The 27,414-nt window shown below is 48.4% G+C and overlaps 1 protein-coding gene across 3 annotated transcripts in view; it reads right to left on the bottom strand.

The window, feature by feature from the left end:
* SH3PXD2A (SH3 and PX domains 2A) overlaps window positions 1–27,414 on the bottom strand; it is a 243,415-nt gene that overhangs the window by 180,626 nt on the left and 35,375 nt on the right. For all 3 annotated transcript variants that reach the window (XM_043475517.1, XM_043475519.1, XM_043475518.1), the window contains exon 2: window positions 5,361–5,441. In XM_043475517.1, the coding sequence (XP_043331452.1) occupies window positions 5,361–5,441 (81 nt within the window). The remainder of the gene's footprint in view (window positions 1–5,360; window positions 5,442–27,414) is intronic.

The raw sequence follows: 27,414 nt of genomic DNA, 5'->3' as shown, positions 1-27,414 counted from the left end.
TGCTCCATCCACAGGACAATCTCATTTTTTTTGACTGCTGTAAGAAGTGGTATGAGATGACAGTTTAACTTAGGCACCCTCTGTGTTCCCATTTTTGCTGTGGCAAACAATAGGAGGCTTCCTGGGATCGGGGGCTGACCTTGGTTAAGGTCAATGTTCTTGTCTGTCTGGGGCCTGTGAGCAATCACAATGACTGTCAGCTCATCGCACCGCTGGTTCTAGAACTGCCACATCAGGTGCCGGAACTCTCTAGAATCCTGGGTATAAAACTGTTCTTAGAACTTGGCAAGTTACCTCCTCTAGGCTTTAGTCTAGGGTCAATGATCTCAAACAACACAGAGCTTGCTTTGATGATTAAAAGAGCCGGAAAGAAAGACACCTCCCCCAGACATCTCTTCTACTCTCAGGTTGACCCCTGCACACACCAGGATCACCCCAGTTTGACCCGAGCTGAGGCCTGCTCTGGACATCAAACTAAACTAAAGTTCATATAAAGTTAATGAATAGAAAAATGAACATATTTACCAGCAAAATGATGGACTGGAAGTAGAATTCTAATTATAAAAATGCTGTGATCCTATAACTCTCCATACATTAAAACATGTCCTCCCACACATACACATCCCTCCTAAGGTCGGTTATTAATGATTCAAGGATTATAGTTTTCTTCACCCATCATTAGCCTGGCTATTGGAGGGCTGTGTGACGCTGGGTGGGTAAGTGGGTGGAGAGATGAATAAGGAAGAGAGAAAAAGATCTTCAAAATAGGTGAAGTCCTTTAAAGCAAATGAGCAAGCCTGAACAGCTTTCTTAACTTTATCTTCCAAACAGTGTTGGGGAGGCTAAAGGGCCTCTCCCTGGTCTGATCAAATATTGACCCTGTGCACTCACTGGCCGGAGTTCAGACTAAAGGGCCAGCAGCACTATGGAGTCAATGTTTGCAGAGCAATTACTGCATCCCCGCATCTTGTAATCAGATTGTGAAACAACCTTCGGTGGAGCCAGAGCTTCAGAGAGCCTTCCGGTCCTTCCTCAATGGGGCCAGGCCTTGGGGGAGACACTTAAGAGTAAAGGAGCTGTGCGAGGAAATTTAAGAGGCTGGAAATATGGTCCAGCACCAAAAAGAAGGCAACTTAAGAGCATCTGCAGCCCTTCTCCCTCCTCCTTCTCCCCTTAACTCCACCTCCACGTCCACCTCCTATAACCCAAGCTCTTTATAACCAAACAGGCCTCCACATCAGACACTGTCCCTGCTGGCTCCCCCTGGGACAGGTCCCTTTCCTGGTCAGATAGGGCTGAGAGGTTAATTATTTTTAGAAGAAACCAATTTTCACTTAGAGACCAAGAGCCTCTCCTCTCTCCGTTCCCAACATGACATCTGAAATGCCCTTAGAAGCCCTCTCTACTAACTGACCTGGTTTCCAGAAGAGGTGTTTGGAAGAGTTGTTGAATTTGAACTGCTCTATGGATGGGGCAAGTCATGGTGGAATGCAGTCTCCCTCCTGCAGGGGCCCTGGAAGATGTTAGAGGAAAACTGGGGAGGCCTTGGGAAGTGGCAGAGCATGCCTGGGTGGGCATAAAGCCAAATGGACTTAATTTAATTTTTAAAATTTAAGTTTTAAAATTAACTTGTGTAACTAGCCACATGGGGCTAGTGGCCACTGCACTGGATAGCACAGGTCTAAAGGCTCCATATCTGGTGCTTCCCAGTGGGCAGGAGGAGGAGCTGGGTTCAGAGCATAGCCTCCTGTGTGAGAAGGAGGGAGAACCACTGAGTCTGAAGGCTCAGGGCAGAAGACACGGGGAGAGGAGGAGCTGTGGGGCAGAGTAGGGGGTCCTCTTCTAGTGCCCTTGGAAAGGTTTGAGGTGGTTGTGAATGACCAAGAAGCTGGTCAGAATTGTATATGTACATTCATGCATGTCTGAAGGGATGCACAATAGAAACTCTGATCCCCAAAATAAAGTATAAGAACTCACTGATTTGTCAGATGAACTAACTTCTTCAGGGAAGCCTGCTCTTAGAGTATAATGTTTCCCTATAACATGTCTATAGTGCTTTTCTTTGCAGCATTTAAAATAGTATAAAATAATATGTATGTATATTTTAAACTGAAACCTGTCTTCCCTCACTAAGCTGTAATTCCCATAAAAGCAGTAACCAGATCTGCTTTTGCTCACCAGTAAATCCCCACCCAGAGCCTGGCATCCTGCCTGGGACATAGAAGGTAGGCACTTAAGACTGGATGGACTGAGGATAGATGGATGGATGGATGGATGGATGGATGGATGGATGGATGGATGGATGGATGGATGGATAGAGGGACATATAAAGAAGAGGCAGACAAGCAGACATAAATGAACAAACTATGACATAAGTGAGGGACACATTTACCCCAATAATTATAAATCTCAAAAAGCAACCAAATCCCCTCAAACTGGAGTGGGGGTGGGTGGCTCTATCACTCTTGGCTTCTGTCACCAATCAAAACCATATGTGCATCTTCTTAGCTGCCCCCTCCCAAGAAGAATATTCTTTCCTTCCTCTCCATCCCTCAGCATGTTACTTTTACCTCAACCTAGTATTCATTTCATCTATAGTGAACTTAATTGCTTAAAAGCCTATTTCCCCCATCTGATACAGACCTCTAGGAAGACAGGACCTTGTTCTTCTCAACTGAGTGTCCCTCAGCCTGGGCCATTTCTGTTCTGCAAAAGTGCACATGTGGTGGAAGCCTTATCAAAGGCCAATTCACTCCAGCCTTGGCTTCCTCATCTTTATATTTCCATCCTCACTAGCCTAAGGCTGCCAGATTTAGCAAGTGAAAATACAGGACAAAGGATAAAATATGAATCTCAGGTAAACAATGAATAACTTTTTAGTATATCTCCTGTAATATTTGGGATATAAAGTATATGGTCCCCAGAAAACTCAGAACCATGAGGTAGTAAAGCCAGTTAAGCAGCTTTCCCCAGGCTGGCTTAGTCAGCCCGGGACTTCCAGGGTTCCAATGTGGAGCTCAGCCCACAAGGGGAGGAGCAGAAGGATTCTGAGAGCAGGTCCCTGTGGGCCACACCCCCACTCCCAACTCACTCCATCCTGAGTGGCAAGCTCCAGAGAGAGCCTGTGGGGCTCTGAACACTCTGACGGAGGACTGGGCACTGCACAGCTCCTCAGCAGAGTGAAGCCAAGGGAGGGAAACAAGAAAGCAATACCATGACAGGAGGTACTAAACCCCCACACCCTTCAACCAGGCAGCCCAGCATTCTTGTCACCATTAACACCGAGTAATGTACTAGACAACCATGTGTCAGGAAAACCATGGGTTCACTCATTTAATCCTCACAACAACCCTACTGGGTGGGTACCATTCGAATCTTCATTCTACAGATGAGAAAGTGGAGAAGTTAAGGAAGCTGTCCGGAGTTAGAGTGACAGAGCCAGCAACTGGCCCCAGGAAGTGCGTCCCCAGTGCCTCAGCTCAGAACTGAGATCTGAGAGCCACCAGTGACCAAAGATGGAATTAGCAATGCCGTTTATTCTTCCTCTTATAGGAGCTGCCATATTAAAATCAGAGATTTTGATAAATGAGAAAGGCTTTCTAAAATGAATGCCACTGTATGTCCTTATGTCAAGTTCTGAAAAAACATTTCCAAAGATACTTGGTTGAAAGGTTAAATTCTGAAGAACCACCCTTTCCAAACTGCATCTACAGGGTGGCGATGACCCATGTGGACAGGCCTGGCCATGCTCATGACTAGGGCCAGCGCATCGCACAAGCGGCTTCATGCCATGTGTCCCCCCTCGACACACAGGAAATAAGCCCTCCAGGCAAGGGAGAAGTGGGGGGAGCAGCATTCCTTTCTTGTGAGATTCTGTAACTAGGGAGGGGGTGGGGGAATAGAACAGAAAAGGGGGGAAGAAAAGTTCTGATTTGAGAGTTTCCGCTTGCTCTCAGACCCCTTCTGGCTCATCAATGAGTCCTTTCAGGGTTCCCTCTCTCCAACTAAGTGATCATTTCCTGTCCAGCACACTATTCCCATTGAGGGGGTATCAGCAAATTCCAACAGTTTACACCAGAAGGACACAAGGAGACTGGACAGGAATTGATGAGGGAAGAGGAGGAAGTGAGGAGGGTAAGGAGTGGCTCTCAATCCCATATTGTTAGATTAAGAGAGGATTTGTAATGCAGGAAGCTGGCTCACCTCTGGCTCATCTCATAGGCAGAGCCATAAGGACAATGGGATAAAATCAAGTACTTGGAGGTAAACACGCAAGCCTGGCATCTCCAAGATGACTCACCACCAGAGGAAGAAGTGGAGCTTGGTTGTGAGGGCCAGCGGTGGATGTCCCTTCTTTGTGCTTTTAATAGGCCTAAACCAGGCTCATGGCCCTAAGGAAGAGTCTGGAAGCTCTCAGCTTCTGATAAACAGGGGTGGGCCCCCTAGTGGCCATGTTGGTGTTCATGCCCCTCCAGCCTCGGCCGTAATGATTGGTACAGAGAGGGCACCTGATCAGAGTCTTGCCTGGGAGTTTTCAATTTAGAACTGGGAGAGAGGCAGTCTCTGCTGTTGGAAACCACAAGGTAGGAAATTTGGGAGCTACTGACTGCCAAACTACTGAGGACAGTGCCCAGAGAGAAGCCAAGACAAGACAGAGGGAGCGCAGCCTGGTTTCAGGCGTTCTTGGAGCCATTGTTGCACTCTCCCTTCCACCATCTGATTGACTGCATAAGCTTCCAACCAAGTCTCCTTTTCATCTAAGCCAGTATGAGCACAAAACTATTGCTTGTGACCTAAGGAAGCCTAGCCAAATTAACTGACATCAAGGGAGGTGTCTACAGTGGAGCTGAGGGATCCATGCTACCATCCCCCACGCAGAGCCTTATTCAGTTAGACAGACGCAGTGGTGTGCCCAGTTTGTGTCTGTAGTTCAAGACATCGCTGATTTTCTGTTTCAGTCTTTTCCGTGTGTTTGCTTTTCTTTGTCTACAATGACGTGGTGGCTTGCGTCTCACTCTGTATGTTTATAGACACGTCTGCTCAGGCACACAGCACCCACGGCCATCCTCTTGCCTCTCTTCCCAGCCTCCAAATGCAGGAGGGTGACAGAGCATGATTGTGAACAGTCATGTTAAGAAGTCAACATAGCCCCAAGTGTCTGTCTGCAACATCCAAGACTGAGCTTAGCCCAGCTTGACTGCCGAGGTTCCCTCCTCCATCCCTCTGTTCTACCTAAACTCTGACCCTGAGATTGTTGGAAGGGGGTCTCTGGATGAGTGAGGAATGAGACAGGCCAGCTCACCAGAAGCTCAGGCCACTTCATGTGGAACCAGGCCCCTTCTGAGCTCAGACTCACTCACCTGCAGGTCAAAGAACTTGCTGTACCTCCGGTAGATGGTCTGGGACGTGGAGTCAGACCAGGTCACATTGATAATGTATACCTGTGGGGGACAGGTAAGAGAAGGTGAGTGGGTATCTAAGGAAGGGCCTCAAGCTGCACCAATCATCATTTTCTATGACTGTGGGTATTTCATACCAAGACCATTCTTTCTCTCATCTTTGTCCCCAGGGCTTTAGCATAGTGTCAGGTATACATGGATGCTACACATATGTCTAAACACACACACACCCCTAAAAGGATATTCAATGAAATGCTAAGGATGATTATATTAGGTGGGTAGGGTTACAAGTGGTTTTAATTTCCATCTTCTTGTTTATATGTACTTTATACAATGAACATAAATTTGGGCTTGTTTAAAAAAAATCTAAGTAGCTAATTTCCACCGGTTCTCAAACTTTACGGTGAATGAGATTCTGCAAAGGGCCTTCCAAAATCACAGATGTCAGAACCCCACCCTCTACAGTTCTACATAAGTAGACCTGGGTTTTGGAGGCTCAGGCATCTACATTTTCTTTTGCTAAACAATTTTTATAGAGCAGTTTTAGGTTCACAGGAAAACTGAGCAGAAGGTACAGAGGGTTCCCTTCTATCCCCACCTCCACGCTTGCACAACCTCTCCCAGTATCAACACCCCTCACCAGAGTGGTATGTTTGCTGAAACTGGGCGTCTATGTTTTAAACAAACCACTCCAGCTGATTCTGCCTCAGTTGATCCTCGGAACCTACTCTAAACCTGCTTCAGGAGGCTGTGAGCATTTCAGAGATGTGTGATTCATCCCGGTGTCCCTGAGTCTTAGCTCTGCGCCCGGCACAGAGTCAGTGCCTAGAAAACACTCTGCCCCATTTGAATGACCAAACTGGCCTTCTGGCTGAGACATAGATGCGCAGGAGGGAAGTTAGCGTGCGGAAGATCTGTAGACTTTTCTGAAATGAAGGCATTTCAGGACCCCGTTCCCAGTGTCACCCCAGTTCCCAGTGCTCAGTCAGGCTCCGGACTACTGACTGCCTCAGGCCAGTGTGGAAGGCTGCCTGGCCCAGGAGGTGGGCAGGACTGCTGACTGGAGAAGACCCACACTGTCTGGTCTACTGTTCTCCCATTTCTGTTCCTCTCACCTGAACCCACACCAAAGACATGCCTTCCTGGGCGAGGCCTCGGTTAGAGGGAGGGTCCCCCACACAACCTCAGAGCTACTCTGCTGAACTTCCCCCGGTGCCTGCTGTGAGGTCTCCGACCCAGGGTTAAGACGTTTGCTCCTTCCGCCTTCAGAGGAGACCGGGCGGCTCTAGGTCCCTGCACCAGTCCCCTCGCCAGGATGCCCTGTCCATCCGAGTCACCTGGGGGAGCTCAGTAAAAATCCCTATTCCCAGGCCTCTGCCTGGCAATTCTGACTCAGGAGGTATGAGGGGGAATCCACCAGAGAGGGGAACAAAGTGGCCAGAGAAGCCAGGGTCGTGAAAAGGAAGGAATGGAGGGAAGAGGAGGCGCGTGCGGACACCTTGGCATCAGAGTGGCAGGCTTCACTGCCTGGAGCAGGGCTGTCTGATCTGCCTGGGCCACTGTAACATAACTCCACAGACTGGGTGGCTTAGACAACAGTGTTTATTTCCTATAGTCATAGAAGCTGGAAACCCCAGATAAAGGTTCCTGGTGGAACCTGCTTCCTGGTCACCTTGTCATACCTTCACATGGTGGAGACAAGAGCTTTAGTTTCCTTCTCTTCTTAAAAGAACACTAAACTCATCATTGGGCTCTACCTTTTTTTTTTTTTTTTTGGGGGGGAGGCTCTACCTTCATGACCGCGTCTGGACCTAATTAATTCCCAAAGGCTCCACCTTGGATACCATCATACCGGGGATCTGGACTTTAACATGTGGACTTAGCAGGAGGGATTAGGGGAGGCATGAACACTGAGTCCACAACAAGGGTTTTGCACACAGGAGTGTGAGGCTGTATGTTTGGCTGCTCAGTTAACAGCCAAGGAAACAAGCCTTGAATCTAGTCCCTTCTCCACTCCAATCTCTAAGTCACAGAGTTAGCCTCGTGCAGTGCGGAGTGTTTGCTCTGAAATGCACCCAAGGAGACAGCTATAAAGCAAAGCAAATACAGCTGAGTGTTGCCACCCTGAAATGGAGTATTTATGACATGTCTTATGTGATCGCAACAAGAAAGAACATTAAGTGAAAAGGCTGTCCCTGTCCTCAGAAGCCCAAAATAAACTACTGACATAAATAAACATCCAGGGATATGCTTTACTTTATATCATATATAAACATATATCTCATACAATAAACTGTAGAAACCATTAAGGTAATGGCTACTATGTGCCAGCACAGTGTAAAGCACCATATGCATTAGCTCATTTAATCTTCAGCTCAATGAGGTAGCTACCACTGCCATCCCCATTTTGCACAAGAGGAAGCTGCGGTTCAGAGAAGCCAAATAACTTGCCCAAGGTCACACAGCTAGGAAAATACAGAGCAAATGATTAAACCCAAGTCCAGCTGAGTTTAATCCCTATGCTCTTAACTACAAAGGACTATCTGAAAGAAAAGAAAGTGAAAGTGAAGTCGCTCAGTCGTGTCTGACTCGTAGTGACCCCATGGACTGCAGCCCACCAGGCTCCTCTGTCCATGGAATTTTCCAGGCAACAGTCCTGGAGTGGGTTGATCCAGGGGATCTTCCCAACCCAGGGATCGAACTCGGGTCTCCCGCACTGTAGACAGACGCTTTACTGTCTGAGCCACCAGGGAATATGTAAATTCAGCAGCAGGGATATTTAATCAAACTTCATGATCAGGACTGAATGGCATCTTTTTAAATAAAGTTTTGGGTGATCTGAGAAGTCTGTACAACCCTTGAGGAACATGGGGGAGGCAGACTAATTCTGAGAGCCTGAGACCAAGAAGAGACAGAACATGGCCCAGACAGAAGTCAACAGTGAAGAATGCTACAAAACCAGACGGACACAGAGGAAACTCTCACACACAACTGGCTCCACCGACTGTGGCAGGATGCTCTGGGGTTTTTCTGGGGGGTTATAGCCCATTCCATCCCCCCTGTTGACTTCCAGCTCCTTGAACCCCAAATCCTGCTGGCTACAACTCCCTTCCACCCACATCTCCCCTTCCCACAGACACGCCAGAAGGAGGTCCCAAGTGAGTGGGCCCTCTTGGAGAGAGCCTGCCCTCACTCGCAGGCCATTAGACAGCAGTCTTTCTCCCTGGCCAACCAAGCGGGACCCAGAGGAAGGGCTTAACTGGGCTTAGCATGACCCCTGCTCCATCCTCTCTAGTAATTAGGGGCTTCCCGTCACCTCCCAGGGAGAATTAATCACAGGCTCGCTGGCTCTGGCAGCTGGGAGGCCCCTCCTTTTGCAAAGGAGGAACCTAGGCCCTAGGATGGCGATTCGCCAGGGAAGAGGCACAGACTCTGGAGTCAGCCACTCTTAGGTCCTTTCTTATCGTGGCTGTGAGACCTCAGCCCAGCCTCAAGGACCCTCAGGCTCTTCCTCTTCTTCTACACACACAGTCTACAAAGCTACCGGCCTGACCCACTATGCTGCTTTCAAGTGTGCTCGCCCTGTTAGTGGCAGAGCTAGGACAGGCGACCAGGCTTCCCAATTCCTAATCTAGGACTGATCAGCACAGGACCAGAAACACCTGCCCTTCCTCCTTTATTATTCAAAACAGTTAAAGAGTCACAGGGCGTTGTCGCTATCTAAGACTTGACCTGAACCCACAAGAAAATCTGGCTCTCTGGTGACTGTCCCTTGGACAGCAAGGAGATCAAACCAGTCGAACCTAAAGGAAATCAACCCTACATATTCATTGGAAGGACTGATGCTAAAGCTGAAGCTCCAATATTTCAGCCACCTGATGCGAAAAGCTGACTCACTGGAAAAGACCCTGACTCTGGGAAAGATTGAGGGCAGGAGGAAAAGGGGGTGACAGACGATGAGATGGGTGGATGGCATCACTGACTCAATAGACATGAGTTTGAGCAAGCTCTGGGAGATGGTGAAGGACAGGGAAGCCTGGCGTGCTGCAGTTTAAGGGGTCACAAAGAGTCGGACACTGAGTGACTGAACACCACCTGGTGACTTAGATGTGGGAGTGGGGAAATAAGCCCCCATTCCAGGTTCTCCCACACCTCTGGGACTTGCCAGAGCCGCCCACCCCCATGCCCAGCCCACCCTCCTGGACAAACAGTGTAAACCCTGAGCTAATAAGGAAAGGGTCAGAGGCCTCCCTGGAGGTAAGTCCAGAGGATCCACGGATACCCTCCAGGCCCCTTTCCCTTGTTGTTCACTGGTCTGCTTGCTTCCAAACCTCGATCATCCTAGGTCATCAGCCCAGAACGCGCACCCAGATCATCACAATTTCAGCCCTGCTCCTCCGGCCCACCCCCACATCAGAGTTTCTCAAGCCTGCCTGAGCTGGCTGTGTGGGAAACCCTAGGGATGAACCGCAAAGAAGGAGCAGGTGGAGGGGAGGGGACAGGGCAGAGGTCACTGGAGAAAGCCAGGTCTGTTCACCGGGTCTGCGTCAGGGGCCCAGGTAAACCCTCCTCTGGCTGCAGGAGTGACCAAGATAGGGTTACCCAACAGCTGGGTCTCAAGAAAGGTTTGCAATTAAACATTCCGCCTGCACGCACTTTACTTGGAGTCATGTTTCCCGGGTGGAGTTTCCCTTCCTTCTGGATTAAAAAACCCATGGATTCTATTCCCCCGTCTCTGGTCATTTCAGGCAGATGGCAAGCATCTAGGGATTGCGTCTAGCCTCCCCCAGAGAGGAAGCCCTAGAGTCTCAAGTTCACCTGCCACGCTCACCCTCCCCCACAGACGCAACTACAGAAACTCCACGATGCCTCTGTTCCACCAGCCTACCCACTCCTAGACCATCTTGGGTCGCTTTCCATCTGCTCAGCTCATTAGGCCCAGAAATGTCTGTGGCTTCCAAGACTTCCAAGTCCTGCTCCTTTCAACAAGGAAACAGCCTTGATGCAAATCAGACCAGCAGCTCAGCTCCAGAGAACTGAGACTGAAGCCCAGCCCAGTTCCCGTGGAGGGAGGGCCACGCTCAGACCTGGACTGTGACCAATTAATGACCCAAAGCTATGGCCTAATCATTCCTAGAAGGCCTGGGACCTGCCCACGCTTAATTAGAAAGTGCCAGTAAGTACCTACTGCTCCCTTTGCTGATGAAAAGTACAGTTAGAGGCAAGAAGTTAGGAAGCGTGGGGAAATCCTCTACCTGGGCACGGTGGCTCAGTTTACTGAGGAGGCCTTATTTGCCCTGAGCCCCTGCCAGCTGCCCCTGGCCCTCGACCAAGTGGAAACCCAATGACAACCTTCCTTCACCTGCTCATACCAACACAGGGTGGGAATAGTTGGCCAAGACGAGGGCTGTCACATATAGTTGTATAAGTTGTTTACTGTTCAAAGACTGTCCAGGACAAGTAGGGGCCAAAAGTTAGCCTATACTCTGCACCCCAAACTGTGCACCACGGCCCCGGGACACAGGCACACAGAGAAAGGAGTCCCTCCTTCTAATGCATACAGAAACATTTCTAGCCAGGACACAGCACCATGTCCCCTGGGTAGGCTGTCACTGCTTTCCAGGTCCCTTGCGGTTACTATCTCCTTAGGACCCAGTTCCTCCACTTTCCCAGATCTTCTAGATGAAGGAATGCTTAATGTTCGGGACAGGCTGCTAAAGGCTATGGCCACAGAGGTCTGAACGAACACATTCCAATGGCTAGGAAAGGGGAGTTCTCATTTAGGGAGCTATTGCAGCTCTGGCTTCCTGCTGGAGAAGTTCATCATGTCAGCCCACCTAAGGTACCAATTGGATCTAACCTTCTATTCAAAGGGCCCCATGTACTAAGTCCTATGATGGGCAGGGGAGTCTCAAATTAGACCGGGCTGATCCCCAAGATCCAGCTCACCCAGCAGGGCAGAGGACCCCAGGGCTGCTGCTCCCAAGGCAAGGGCTCCACCAATGCTGGGCTAATGCCCCTTCTCCTTCTGGCTGGGGCCCACTGACCCCCACTAATAAGTGGAGGAGACTTCAGTGTCAAGGACCCATCTTGATAACAGTTGGCTGCACCCAATTTGAAAGCCTCCCAAATTTCATCATCTGCCCTGGGCCCACCAGCCTAGCAAGTCTGTGGGCCTCTCTTGCGGTGCTCAAAGTCTGGTTTTCACAACTAGATCTGCCTTTGTTTACTACTTGTTGACTCAGGATGACCCAGCACTGGACACATGCCGTCACCCTGTCCATTTCACGTGTGTGACTATGTCCTCCCAGTCTCCCCATGGGCAGCAACTGGGGTACTCCCCTGAGGTACCCCAGGCCTGGCAGTCTGCTGGGCACCCTGAGATACGACTGGCTGGCTAATGACTGAAAATCTACTGGGCTTAAAGCACCAAAGAGGTCGCTAGTGGCAACACTTGGGGACTACCCTACCTCCAGAAGCAAATTCTCAGTGGCCAAGGGGCAGAATATAAATACATACAACTCGGTACAAAAGCTTTGCCAACTCAAAACCCTGCCAGCAAAATCAAGTTCAATGGCCTGTGGCCACCTGGCCAAAGTTTCTGAGCACCCTCAGGGTGTAGTCCTCTAAAATTCTGACATCTCCTCTGGGGTGGGTGATTATTCATGGGGTGGGGAGGGTAGACGACACTGCAGATTTGAGCAACAAGCAGCACTTACAAGCCTGGACTTGGGGGCAACCTCCCCTCTAGAGCACGCGCGTGCACACACACACAGAGGTTCCGTATGGGTTCATGACCAGATCGTGGAGCCTTTCAGGCCTCAGACCACCCTACCAGACTCCCTCTGGACCACTTTATGGAGCAATCACAACAAACACAGCAGAAGTGAACCCCAGAAAGGCTTGCGAGAGACAAGGAGTGTGGCCCACAGAGGGCTCCTCCCAGAACCAGGATCCACCCACCCCTCCAAAACATAGCTGCCATGCACACGCTATAAACCCGTGCCAAAAGGCTCTCCTCTGGGAAAAGAGCTTTTCCTCTCCCAGTTTCATTGGGATATACTTGACATACAACACTGTATACATTTAAGGTGTACGGCGTAATGATTTGACTTACATCCATCATGAAATGACTGCCATAAGAAGCTTCATGAACATCCAGCTTTTAATATGGATATAGCAAAGAAATAGAAATAGAAAATTTTTTTCTTGTGATGAGAACTCTTAGGATTTACTCTCTTAACAACTTTCACATGTGATATACAGCAGTGTTAATTACATTTCTCAGGTTGTACGTCATATCCCTAGTACTTACTTATCCAACAACTGGGAATTTTCATCCTTTGTCAAATTCCCACTCCACCCACCCTTCTCTGGTAACCAGAAATCTGATCTCTTTTGCTACAAGTTTGTTTTTGAAGTAAATTGACCTATAACACTATGTTAGTTCCTGGTGCATAATATAGTGATTTGATATTACTACACATTTCAAAATCATCACCACAGTAGGTCTAGTTACTATCTGTCACCATACAAAGGTACTATATAATTATCGACAATATTTACTGCACTGTAATTTCATATCTGTGACTCATTTCTTAGCTGAAAGTTTGTACTTCTTAATCTCTCTCATCTATTTTCCCCTCCCCTTGTCCCTTCTCCTCTGGCATCCACTTGTTTGTTTTCTGTATCTATGACTCTTGTTTCTGTTGTTTGTTAATTTCTGTTTGTTAGATTCCACATATAAGTGAAATCATGTAGTATTTGTCTTTCTCCATCTGACTTACTTCATTTAGCATAACATGCTGCTGCAAATGGTAAAATTTTATTCTCTGTATGGCTGAGTAATATTCCATTATATATACATATGGAATATATATACATATATATACACACATACATATATATGGGCTACCCTGGTGGCCCAGATGGTAAAGAATCTGCCCACAATGTGGGAGACCCGGGTTTGATCCCTGGGTCAAGAAGATCCCCTGGAGAAGGGAATGGCTAACCACTCCAGTATTCTTGTCTGGAAAATTCCATGAACAGAGAGAGGAGCCTGGCGAGCTCAGTCCATGGGGTCGCAGAGAGTCGGACACAACTGAGAGACTACCACTTTCTCTTTCATACATATACATATCTCACACCTTCTTTATCTATTCATCTGTTGATAGGCACTTGGGTTGCTTCCCTGTCTTGGCTATCACATGTAATGCTGCAATGAACATAAAGGTGCATATATCTTTTCTAATCAGTGTTTTCATTTTCTTTAGATAAACACCCAGAAGTGGAACTGCTGGATCATATGGCAGTTCTATTTTTAATTTTTTGCAGAAACTCCACACTGTTTTCCAGTATCTGTACCAATTTACATTCCCACCAACAGTTCCTGACGGTTCCCGTTTCTCCACACCCTGGCCAACATTCAGGATTTGTTGTCTTTCTGATAACAGCCATTCTGACAGCTGTGAAGTGACACCTCATTGTGGTTTTGACTTGCATTTGGGAAAGAGGGCTTTTTAAGGGGATGTGAAGGAGGGGGTAGTCAGCAGGCTCCTAAACTGTATCAAACACCTTTAAGAATGTCTAGTGTGGATCCATCGCTCTCAGCACCTGTCATCATTTGCGTGAGTCCCGGGCCTTGATTATTAACTTGGAGGGCAGTGTGTAGGCAAGAGGGTTTGGAGGAAGCTTCTATGGGCTGGTGCCTCCATTCGTTCCACTGCAAGATGGGAAGAACTGTGGTTATGTCACTCTGGGGCTGTCTGAGGATGTTTGATCTACCCCATATCTCCCCATTAGAACAGAAGCTCCTTCAAGGCAGCTCCTTCAATGCCCAGCAAGACAATTTATACCTAAGAGGTGCTCACTTAATGTCCCCTAAGTAAGTGAAGGAACAAAGCGACCAGCTGATGTTGAGTGACATTAGTGCCTGCTGCTGGATTTTGTGCCACATGACAGATGAGGCAGAGACCCCAACCTCCAGGCCCTCCAGCTCAGCTGTAGCAGCCAGACTCACACTGACCAATCAAGCAGGGAAACCAGCTGGAGCGATGGAGTACCAACAAATGAGGCTCAGAAAGCACCAAAGGCAGCAATGGCATTGCAGAGGAGAAAGGTGGCTTTGAAGGCATTTGGTGGATTTGAATTTCAGCTTCCACACTTCACTGCTGTGTGGACTTGAGCATGTGTCTTAGCCTCTCTGAGTGAGAGGGTCTCATCAGCTGCAAAGTGTGGTTTATAATGGGAGCGTCCCATTAAATGTGATGACACAAGGTGGGGGCTGGTACATGGTGAGTGCCCAAGTGAACCTTAGCTATCTGGATATTCAGGAAGAGGGAGGGGTCAACTGACTTCTTTCCATTTGCCCTGAGACTTGAATCATGACACCAGGAACAGGAGTAGGAGGGGAGCAGGAAGTAAGAATCAGGGACACAGACGGACAGGGGCAGGGGAACACACGAACACACACACACACACACTCTCTCTCTCTCTCTCTCTCTCTCCACACTACTAATAACAAGGCCGGCCTGGGAAAGTAGAAGAGTAAAAATAGCTCTGCTGCCCAGGGCCGGGAGAACAATGGCCATCCTTGGGAGCACCCCACTGAAAGGATGGATGGGCTGTGGCAGGCCCCTCGGGGTTGGAGGCATTTTTTCTTCTTTTTTTCAAATTTCCTGGAGGGGAAATGAGTGTGCAAAATAGAAGTTACCAGGATTGACAAAATTTACACAGACCTTTAAAAAGGTTCAGCTGCCGAAGCTCTGTCCTTGCAGTCACCAGAGCTAGGACAGCAGGATGAGCCAGTTTTTTGGTTGTTTTTTTTTTTTTTTTTAACAAACCTTTCTCGTCAATGCAGGAGCTTGTGGTTTCAGTAGGAATAAAAATGATAGCCATGCCCCTGTATTGATCACTTAACTGCATTCCAGGCTTTGCTAAGCACTTTATATTGATGATCTCATTTAATCCTGACATTGATTCTGTGGGGGAAAGTGTTGTTATCATCTCCAGTTAACAAATGAAGAGACCTCGAGAAATAATGGATCTACCTGAAGTTCCACGGGTGCATGATGAAGCTCAGGTTTAAATGCGGTGTCGACCCTGCAGCTTGACCACTTCGTCCTTTTTGATAACTACACCAGACTGCCTTGAGCCAGGCGGAGCCCCTGCCATGACGATTTGCTCTTCAATCGGCTGCTTTACCTATAGGTGACCCATCGGTCAGTACTGAGGCCACCCACGTGGCAGCGGGGTAGTGAGACCAGCGTGGGGACCAGCACTCTATTTTTCATGGTTCAGACTCAATCCAATCTGGCTACTGGAGAAGTTGTTTCTGTCTCTGAGCCTCCACTCCCCATCTGTAAAATGGGCGTGATAACCTGCCCCACCTTGAAGCTTAATGAGAACACAAGGGAAGCAACAACCACGGTGCTGTGGTCGCTGTAGCTGCTGGCCACACATGACCTCTCCTCCCCATCTTCCCCATCAAAGAGTCTAGCACAGTCTTCTGTGCTCTTCGAGTTTCTGCCTCTTCCCTAGAAGTTTCTGGAGGCACCAATGACCTTTCCTGGGTCAAGAAAGGAAGGCACTGCAGCTTCTAGGGCTCTGGGTGTCGCCCCCCACTGCTTGCTCTCCAGGGTACCTGAGGGCATGTGACTGGACCTCTGCATCTCCCTCCCTCCAGCCCTGCCACCTTCCTCTGGTCCCAAGCCAGCTTATCAGAACAGACGCATCTGACCACCTTGGGCCAGCGGGTCCTCTGTTGGAGAGGCCCAGAATAGGTGAGCATAGGTGTCTTGGGTAATGACCAAGAGCCCAGAGAGGGTGGCGGGATGTCCGGGCTAGGAGGAAGAGGCTCTCTCTATGGTGGAAATCGAGAAAAATTCTAGATGTATATTGACATTCAGGAGCTAGAGACCTGGAAACCTTAAGCAACCAGATACTTGCTCGAACCCTGGAAAGGACCACACTCCTGGGCTTCCAAGAGGCTTGGACGCAACCCAGCAATCTAGGACCAGGCTGGAAGAGAGGATTCTAGCCCCATATTCTCCGAAATCAGCGGCTGATCCGGGCCTGCTGATCTGGACACACACATCCTGTGAACGTGCCCCGCTCCCCCGTCACACCCTGGGGAGCAAGCAGAGGTTAACACACACAGCTGGGTTTCCTCTTCCTGGGAAACACAGCAGCCAGGCAAGGCCAGAGGCCAGAAGATTCCTCCACACACAGCCTGAAGGGGAAGTGACCCCACCATTTCCTCCCCGCCATCTGACACACGCACACCTTCCTCTCTGCTGTGCTCAGCAAAGCTCAACTTCTGATACAAGGCGAACTGCTGTCATTAGGAATTCTGTTGCATGGGATAGATGGGAACAATCATTTTAGAGAGCATTTTAGCAATCTCTACCCCAAACCTGCATTCCCTTTGATGCAGCCATTTTATTTCTAAGAATATGTCCACACAAGTGTGTGTATATGTGCATCTAGGTGTGTGTATGTATGTATTTACATATATAAAGATGTTCATGCAGCTTTGTTTGAAACAGCAAAAAATAAGGAAGGTTGACAGTCTATTGGTTTAAAAAATGGTCAAATTATGAGCCATATATCTTTTAAAGATAAGGTGGCTCTGTTTGTGTCATCAAGGGAAAATGTTCACAGTATATTGAGAAAAGAAAAAAATATTACAAAACAGTGTGAATACAATAAGATTAGATTTACTTTGGGGGAGGGAGAGTTGTGTATGGGGATCTGTGCATATGTATATGTGTGTGTACATTTAAAAAATCTGGAAAAATGCCACAAATTGATGATCATGGTTATTTGGGTTAAGAATAATAGAATAATTTCACTTTATACATCTCTTTATTATTTTATTGGACTATGTTTGGCTTTCAAATTTAAAATGAGATTTCTATCTTTACAAAACAATTGTGTTCTCTTAGCCTGTACTCTGACTAGTGCCAGCTCCTAGATATTCTGCCAACATCCAGTATGTGCTCATTCTCGGGGAGCTGAAGGGGATTTCAAGTTCAACGTGGAGCTTTTGAAGCCAGGCTGCAACCCTGTCTACATATACCATCACCTGGAGTGCTTTTAAAACATTGTCTGCCAGCGCTACCCATACCATCTAAATTAGAATCCCGGAAGGTGGGGTGGACATTGGTAGTTTTCAGAGCTCCCAGGTAAGTCTACAAGTTGTTACAGGTTGAGAACCACTTGTTGACTAAAAAAAGAAAAGCACAACATTAGAGTTGCCAGTTTAGTTTTATTTGGGGTAAAATGAGGACTGCAGCCTGGGAGACAGCACCTCAGACAGCTCTGAAAAACTGCTCCAAAGAAGTAGGGGAAGGACCGTATATAAGTGACTCTAGTGAAGGGAGAATACATGCAATCAAGCACATATTTTTCCAGAAGGTTTCTGCTAGTCTCATGAAGCTTTCTGCTAGTCACGAGAAATAGTTGTCACCCTGAAGGATTTTAGTGCTTTTCTAGATATGAGGAGATAGGAGAACTGGACTCATAAACTCAGCTCCCGAAAACATCTAACAATCTAAAGACCTGTTCGGGCAGTTCTGCACCCTCTCCCCCAGTCTCCACCTTGGACTCCTTTCAAGGGGTTCTGAAGGTCAGCAGCTGCAGCAGCATGTGACTTAATTCTTGTAGAGGTAGATGGCAAGTGCCCATGGCAAGTGCCAACTCGTAGCTAACACACTCAAGGTGGACCTGGACCAACACCAAACAGACCACCAGACTAGCTGAAAAAAACACTCTTCAAATAGCAAGCAGTATTATAGGTAACGAGTACTAGTAAAGAGTCAGCTCTGTCTTCAAGAGATCCAGTTAGGGAGTTTGTATTTAGTGCTTTTTCTCAAAGCTCTGCCTCCAGTTTTGGAATACACCAACTCAAGTGGGGAGAAGAAAACAAGGGGACAGGGGTTTGTTTGTTCTGAGCTGTGGCTGGGCCTTTGCTTCTTCAGCAGCCCATGGCTGTCCCCACCTCCATGGGGCCTGTATCAGTGACTCAGGGGTCAGACTCCAGCCCTTTTCGGCTCCAGGAGGAACAGCTGAAAGAATTAGAGGTGCTGAGCCCAGAGAAGGCATTTAAGAGACACACAACAGCTGGTTTCAAATATTTAAAGGAGTATCAGTATGAGCGGGTCAACTTCAATTATACCCAAAGGAAGGTGGTGGACAGTGAATGCAAACCATAGAAAAGCGGGTCTTGCCCAATGTTGGGAAGAACTTGCCATCTAGAGCTGCCCAAGGATGGAATGGGCCGTCTTGTGAAGTAAGGGACCATCAAGGCAGAGATGAGTGACCACCTGTCTGTGATGTTGCTGGGAAACCCCTTTCCATTCAGCCCTCCAACTTCCAACTCCAGGAGGCCAGAAACACTAAGAAAGTTTTAGCAAAATCCACTGGGAATACAACTCCTTTAGCAAAAAGTCTTCCACTTGCAAAAAATCATCCTGAGTACCAGCTGAGTGTCAGACTCTGCACAAGGTACTGGCCATACCAGAAGTGAGTCAGACAGTCTCTCCTTGTGGGGCTTCAGACACAAATACGACCATTTCTGATGGTCCAATAAAATGGAGTACAGTGACCAAAACTGACTTCAGGAGAGGTGGCTAAGTCCGACTGATGGTCAGGGAAGGCTTCTTTCAGGAGAAAATATTTGAGGTGAGATCTAGATGCAAAGAGAAAAGCACTACTTACCAGCTGAGGAGGTGGGTAGGATCTCAGTCTGATTCCACCCAAAATTAGAAGGGAACCCTACCTCACATCATATACAAAAATTAACCCAAAATGGATCAAATACCTCAGTGCAAGTGATAAAACTGTACAAAAGTCTTAGAAGAAAACATGGGTGCAAATCTTCAAGACCTTGGACTAGACAATGGTTTCTAAGATACAACACCAAAAATACAATAATCAAAAAAAAGAAAGAAAGCAATAGATAAATTGGATTTCACCAAGATTAAAAACTTGTCCTTCAAAGGACACCAGCAAGAAAGTGAAAAGATAGTCTAAAGAATGGAAGAAAATATTTGCAATCCATGTATATCTAGAATATATAAAGAACTCTTTCAACTCAATAACAAAAAGACAACACAACTTAAAAATGGGCAAAGGATCTGAATAGACTTTTCTCCAAAGAAGATAAACAAATGACTAGTAAATACAGAAAGAGATGCTCGACATTACTTAGCCATCTGCTGCTGCTGCTGTTTAGTCCCTAAGTCATGTCTGACTATTTTTCAACTCTGTGCCCTGGAGCCCATCAGGCTCCTCCATCCATGGGATTTTCCAGGCAATAATACTGCAGTGGGTTGCCATTTCCTTCTCCAGGGGATCTTCCTGACCCAGGGATTGAACTCATGTCTCCTGTTTGGCAGGCGGATTCTTTCCTACTGAACCACCAGGGAAGTCCTTCCATCTAGCCATTAGGGGAATGCAAATCAAAACTATAATGAAGTATCATTTCACACCCAGTAGGATGGCTATAATCAAACAGACAGATAATAATAAGTGTAGGCAAAAATTGTTGACAAATCACAGTCAAAACTATGGTTTTTTCCGTAGTCATCTACAGATGTGAGAGCTGGACCATAAAGAAGGCTGAGCACCAAAGAATTGATGTTTTCAAATTGCAGTGCTGGAGAAGACTCTTGAGAGTCCCCTGGATAGAAAGGAGATCAAAGCAATCAATCCTAAAGGAAATCAACCCTGAATATTCATTGCAAAGACTGTTGCTGAAGCTGAAGCTCCAATACTTCAGCCACCTGATCTGAAAAGCCAATTCACTGGAAAAGACCTGGATGCTGGGGAAAGATGGAAGGCAAAAGGAGAAGGGGGTGGCAGAGGATGAGATGGTTAGATAGCATCAATGACTCAGTGGACATGAATTTGAGCAAACTCTGGGAGACAGTGGAGGACAGAGGAGTCTGGCATGCTGCACTCCATGGGGTCACAAAGAGCTGGACATGACTTAGTGACTGAACAACAACAAAAGGATGTAGAGAAATTAAAACCTCCATACAGTGTTGATGGGAATAAATGGTTGTAAAATAGTGCAGCTGCTTTGGAAAATGGTCTGGCAGTTCCTCAAATGGTTAAACACAGAATTACCATATAAACCCAGCAATTGTATTCCAAAGTATCTACCCAAGAGAAATGAAAACTCATGTCCACACCAAAACTTCTATGTGAATGGTCATAGCAGCACTGTATTACAAAATATTATATATATTACATAATAGCCCCAAAGTGAAAACAACCCAAATGTCCAGCAACTAATGAATGAATAAATAAAATGATGTATTATAGCCATACAATGAAAAACTATTAAGTAATAAAAAGGAATAAAGTACTGATACCTGCTACAACATGGATGAACCTTGACAACATTATGCTAAGTGAAAGAAGCTAGACACAAAAGACCACACGTATGATTCCATTTCTATGAAATTCCCAGAATAGACAAATCTATACAGACAGAAATAGATTACAACTAAGCAGTTTTTAAAATATTAGAAAGGAAATTATGTCAGTCTCTGTTAAGGAGTTCTTGCCAGAAAACTTGCCATCTCTCCATCCTTTCAGTTTGTCTAATTTCCCCAAAGTTCAATCAAGACCCACCACCTCCTAGAAGCCTTCTTGGACCGCCTCAGCCCTGGGGCTTCCTCTGCCCCAGGGAACACAGCAAGCAGTTATGGGTCATGTCATGACCATTAGTCTTGGAGGAAACTGTGACCCCTGTGGTACAGATCACCAACACTGGCACACAGTAGGTGTGCCTGACTGATTAATGAGGAAGACTGGTTTAAAATGCACATGGTTTCCCAGGCTGAAGAAGAAGAGACCAGGTTCCCTTCCAGTGATGACTAGAAAGAACCAAAGCCGGAGACATCCCGCTCTCTGCCTGGAGAGTTCGCTGGCCCTGGCAGAGCCTGGCCTGCAGTAAAAGTTTCCCAGTCAAGCAGCAAAACTGGAAACACCATCAGCTCCTGTTTGGCTTCCAGGACAGGGAAACTGCACTTAAAATCCACTAATGTTGCTCTGATATTGGAAGCACCCACAGAGGGTAATTGCAGAAATAGGTGAATCTGCTCACCTTCTCTAGAAACATGTTCTCTGCTCACACTCCTAACTCTGGAGTTTGGCTCAGCCTTCTTTCATCTGATCCCACCCAGCCCTTGCCCTCCTCCAGCCCTCTTAGACCCTCTGCCCATAGTCTTCTCCACCTTTTCCAAAACCCGTAAGGGCACCTGTAGCTATAGCACCCACTTCAGCTTCGGAGACCCAGATTGCTAATTTCATATGTGGTCATTTCCTGAATTCATTCCCAATTCTGTTCTCAACTGGGTCACAGACTTCTTGAAAGCAAGTGTTTTATCCTGACTTCCCTTGTTTTCCTATAATATCTAAGGACATTGGGCAAGTGATCGATTTCTCTCTGACAAAATTCAAATCAGTCCTATAAAGTTTCCTGCATGCTGAGCTCATTTGACACCGGCAACCCAAAGGCAAATAAAATATTGCCCTGGCCCCAGGAGCTCCTGGACCAAGAGAAAGAGCAGCACTAATAGCTAATCTGCTGTGGAGGCCACATTGAGAGGGGAATCAGAGGAGAGAGGCACCAAGCCAAGACAGCTTTCTGGAGGAGGCGATGCTGAAGGTGAGGTGAAGGATGAAAGATGAGGAAGGTCAGCTGGGCAAAGAGGTGAGAGCCAGGGTGGTGGTGGGAGAAGGGTGTCTTAAGCAGAAGGAAGGGCACAAACACTGGGAGGGCTGGTCTACCATAGCCTGAGCTGGGTAGAGGACCAGAAGCAGCTGGGTTGGCTGCAGCCTGAAGCCCAAGGGGTGAGTGGGAGGAGATGGGCAAAGAGTCCCTGGCTCTGAGGGTGGAGGGAAAAGATGGGGGCAGGATAGAGTAGGAAGGGAGGAAGCCAGAGAAACAGAGGTCAAGCTAAAGTGTTCCTGGGGTGGGAAACTTGAAATAGTTTGGGATGGGAGAAGGACAGAAGAACAAGTGTGGGGAGATCTAAGGAGCAAGGGAGGAAGACACGAGGATGGAGGAGCCAAGGAGGAACAGAGGGGTCCCTGAGTCAGGAGTAGGCACCAGCAGGCTGGTGATAAGAACCAGGGCAGGAAAATGGGGTCCGAGAAGGGATACTTGGAGACTGAGTCCTGCCGCAAAGCTTCTGGGACCTCAGAGGGATCACAGTCAGGATGCCATGGCATGACTAGGGGAGAGCTCAGAGTTGGAAGCAGGGAGACCTCAGGTCCTGGCAGTGCCCAGCGCGCTTTGCTGCTCATGGGTGGACAGTGCAAAGAATGGTGGACACCTAGAGGTGGTTGATACAGAAAAAGCGTGAGCAGCTTTGCAAAAGGAGAGCGACCAAGCACTCGAAGTCAGAGGCTTTGTTTTATGCTCACTTAACTCCCAGGTCCCAGATCCTTATAAACCTCCTGTCCCTCCCCCAAACTTGACTCAGAAGGCAGAGCCATTGCGGATGAGGGAGAGGGTACCAGGTCATGTCTTCTGGGTCCCTGACCTGCTTTCTTCCTGCCTTTGCCTGTTGCGTGGCCAGAGGAGACCCCTGCTCTGCTGCAGCCAACTCTGGGACGTCATTTGCTCCCTGGTCCCCTCAGGGAGCTAGTGGAGGGATCTGCCAAGCTGGCTAGAGAGGAGCTGCACGCAGCGGCCAGGGAAGCCTGCCAGACGCTGCATCTGGCTCGGCTTCCCGCACCGATTCCCCATCTGGCTGAGGCGTGGAGGTGAGATGAGAAACACACAGCCGGCCTCCTCCCCCAGCGCCCCCCAAAGTCACGTCATCCAGGCATTCCCTCCGGGAGGGCGGCCCTCTCCCTCTGACCTCAGCCTGTTTCACTTGGCCAGAGCCCACCCTCAGGGAGCAGGCCCCCTCCCCACACCCACACTCACACCCAGGCCCAAGCAGGGCAAGCCGTGAGCTATAGATCCCAGCCCTCCCAGGCCGCACACCGAAGCCCCAAATAAGGGCCCGCCCCTCCCAGCCCTGTTTTTGGCGATGCCAGCTGGGCTGTGGAGGGGGGCCGGGGGTTGGGATGCTCGGCCAGGACACCGTGGGCCTGTCATCTTCTAGCCTCTATGTAGAATCTCCCTCCAGCTTTAACCAAGGGTTCAGGGCTGGGGAGAAAAGACAGGCAAGTCCAGTGGGTGGTGTCCAACAGCTTCTGGTACGAAATCCAAGCTTTGCCTTTATGTGCTGTAAGAAAATTAGGTGGACAAATTATCTCACTTCTCTGAGCCTCCATTTCCTTGCCTGCAAACAGAGGGTAATAAGAGGACATGCCTTGAAGAGTTTGAGTGATGATTAAAATGCAAGCAGAGTGCTCAGCACACGCCTGGCCCACAGCAAACACCCAGCATTTGGTCGCTCATTTATTTCTTGGCTTCCTCTGGTGGCAGTGCCAGAGGAGGCTTAGTCCCACCAAGCTCCACTGGCCAGCTCCAGATACAAGTGGTAAATCTGTTATGGTTATAGTGACTTCATCTGTCTTATTTATTTTGATAGCTACTTATGCTGGGAAATAGACGACTGACCTTTTCTGGGTGTTTTACATACTGTGCACAAAAGCAAGTTTAGTAAATTTGCTATTTGGAATACACTCACTAATGGGATGCTTCTTATGCAGATATAACCCCTAGAAGCCCAAGCTCCCCAGAGAAATCCTGGGACTCACACAACTGCACACACACACACAGAGGTTCTTCTCTGGCATCCTGCCATGCCCCCTACTCCCCTAATCCCAGAAGCAATGCATCCAGCATCAGACCCCTCATTCAGCTGTCTAATCGTAAGCTCTGCCCTGACATGCTGGCCAGCACTGTGAAGTAGAGAGAAGCAGCACTTTCACGCTCATTAACAAAGAGAACCCTAGGAAGCTCAGAGCAAGCCCAGGGCGGCCCCTTGGGTAGAGGCTGCAAAGAGGCTCACCTCCAACTCACAGCCCTAAAGGAAAGTGACGTCAACACCACCAAGCCCCCTCGGAGACTCCCCACCCACCCACCAGGGATAACCCTTTATATCCAAACAAATGAGCTGAACCATCCAACAGAAAAATGTTTAATGGGCCAAGAATGTAAGAAGGCATTTACCAAAAAAGAAATACAAGTGACTGAACCATCCACGGAAAGATATTCAACCTTATGTGGAATTGACAAAGAAATCAGAACTCTTTTTCTTAACTAACTGGCGAAACATTCAAGTTTGGTAGGTCCCAGAGCTGATGAAGGTAAGAGGAAACAGACACACCTCACACACTGTAGGAGGGACATGAAATCTTTTTAAGAGGGCCATTTGCCAGTATATATCAAAATGAGAAATGCAAACTCTTTGACATACTTAGTTCCCCTGCTAGAAATTTATCCTGACTCACAAAATTTATCCTTGACTCATGAAAGTGTGTCAAGTTTTATGTTCAAGGGTGTTTGGAGCAAGATCCATCAAGTTGTTCTGGGACATCTTCAGAATTAAATACTTCGCAACTATCCCAAGAGCAAGGTCTTCTAGTTTTGCCCACAGAGAGGTTATGCCAAGAAGTAAGAGAAAACTATGGGAGAATCAATCCTTCTGCATAAATACTTTTTAAAGCAGCGCTGACTTTGTCTAAGAAGGTGTCATTCCTCATTCTGCTTTCATCGGTCTGACTTTAGCCACTTCCCTTCCAGGACCAGATGCCTGGTCCTGGTCAGCCAAGTGCTGTAATTTTTACGGCACCTGAGAAAGGGACAGGAGCTCCAAGCAGGGTCTATGCTGGAGGCAGCCATATATAGCAAGCTCAGGGGACCCATACACCAACCCTGGAAACGGGCACAAGGATTGTCCCCATCTTACAGAGAAGGTGCTAAGTTTCCGAGAGGGTAAGTGACTCGCTTGAGGTCACACAGTCAGGATGTACTAGGCTTGGATTCCAACCTCTGTGCTCTTTCCCCCCTTGTGACAGCCTCACACCTCATACTACACCTCGTGAGCTCCTGGAAAGTTGAGGGAGCTTGGGGATGGGAGGCACGAAAGAGCCTGCAGAAGCAGCTAAGCTGAGGGAAGGAGGGACAGTGGGCAGGGGCCAGGCCTCGTCCAGGACAGCCAAGTCAGGCCACTCAGCTTGCCGAGGCCTTACTCTTTACTGGTGTGAAAAGACATCTCAGCACCCACACTCCCTCCCTCCACCTGAGACTGCTACCCTAGGCTGTCCCCTGCTAGCTGGTGGCCACTCCCTGGCCCCTAGGAGGAAGCTCACAGGCCTGCTGGGCTATTTTGAAAGCTGAAGCCTTGTGGAATGTGCCCATATGGCACTCTCCTACTGACTGTCAAGGACCAGATGCCCGCCCCTTCTGCAGTACCCTGCAGAGGCAGAGGAGACATCCAGTGGGTCCTAAGGGCAGAGAAGGGCCTCCCTGTGGCTCAGATGGTAAAGAATCCACCTGCAGTGCAGAAGACCTGGGTTCGATCCCTGGGTTGGGAAGATCCCCTGGAGAAGGAAATGGCAACCCATCCAGTATTCTTGCCTGGAAAGTTTCATGGACAGAGGAGCCTGGAGGGCTACAGTCCATGGGGTTGCAAAAGGGTCAGACACGAATGAGTGACTAAGCATGCACACGCACAAGGGCAGAAGAGCAGGGATGGAATTTGGTTCTGCCAGTGGCTTTGGTCAACTCATTTCATCCCTATGGGCCTCATTTCCTTGTCTTTGAAGTGGGAAGACATGAGAAAGGGCAGAGTGGGGATATGACTGCTGGTATCTCTCCCCTCCCCCATCCCCAGCTTCTAAAATTCTCTGTTCTCTGGGCTTCTCTGTGGCTTGGGGAGGCTGCCTGTGCACAGGCTGGGTCAAATGCAAGGGCAAGGGGTCCTGGAGTCAGAGGCTGGGGTTGGTATCCAGCATGGTCACCATGGGCTCTGTGCCCTTGGATTTAGAAGTCCTCAGATTCTAGAGGAGGTTCTGGGTACACACAAACATTCAGCAAGGCCGAGGAGAGACTGCTAGTGTAGAGGACAACCACTCACCCTGTCCCCAACCCCAGGCCCCGAGGCTCTGACACCATCACCTTCATGGACACAAATGGGAGTCTCAATGAAGGGACTGAGGGAGCAAGAGCTGTGGCCCCCGAGTTTTGACCACACCTGGAAAGAGCCAGTGTCAGCCCACTGGGGAATCAGACTCTTGGGACCAGAAGGGAACCCAAAAGGTCACTAAGCCCTGCCCTGCGCTTGCATCCGTCCAGCGGGGGCAGGGAGGTGAAGAGCAAAGCAGTCTGTGCAATCTCTGGGCATCTGAGCATCAGATTGGTCCTCCTTACACTGCTCTGAATCTCCTGCCTGCTGACTGCCACCCACACCTTCTAGCTCTGCCCCTGGAGCCACAGGCGCAGATCAAACTCCTCTCCTTTAGGGAGGGTGCTGCACAAAGCCCCCTCTTCAGGTGTCTCCTCTGTTCCGGGTGGCCTGCCCCACTTCTCCTGTCGCTGCCCATGACCAGTCTTGCGTTCTCCTCCACCAGATTCTCCTCCACGTACCCTGTCCTCACACAGCATGCACCCAGCCAGACCTACCCTCCCAGGTGCAGACAGACCGAGATGGAGGAACAGAAGCACATTCTCACCACCTCCATCCTCTAAACATTCCAAACCCTGGCGTTCTGAGCAGTCTAAGAACCATGAACTCTGTGAACGCGTATCTAGGGTTGGAGAGTCACTCACGTGGCTGTCTGCCGACCTCTCAGATGACCCAAACCCTAACATGTCACACTTCCTCTTCTACGAAAACCAAACCTCCTGCTACCAGCACTTGGGCCACTGGTTTCTAGAAGAAAAACATGTTACAATGATGCCTATTTGATCCCAATCTTCTTCAAGGCGTTTTTGGAAGCTGGCTTGTTGCCTGACACCGTCTTTCTCCTTCCTCCCTGGGTTGCCTATAGATGTGAGCAGTTCTGTTCAGTTCAGTTGCTCAGTCATGTCTGACTC

The sequence above is a fragment of the Cervus canadensis genome, chromosome 8, assembly GCF_019320065.1.
Source record: "Cervus canadensis isolate Bull #8, Minnesota chromosome 8, ASM1932006v1, whole genome shotgun sequence".
Taxonomy (NCBI): domain Eukaryota; kingdom Metazoa; phylum Chordata; class Mammalia; order Artiodactyla; family Cervidae; genus Cervus; species Cervus canadensis.
This window is presented reverse-complemented; position numbering and strand designations above follow the sequence as displayed.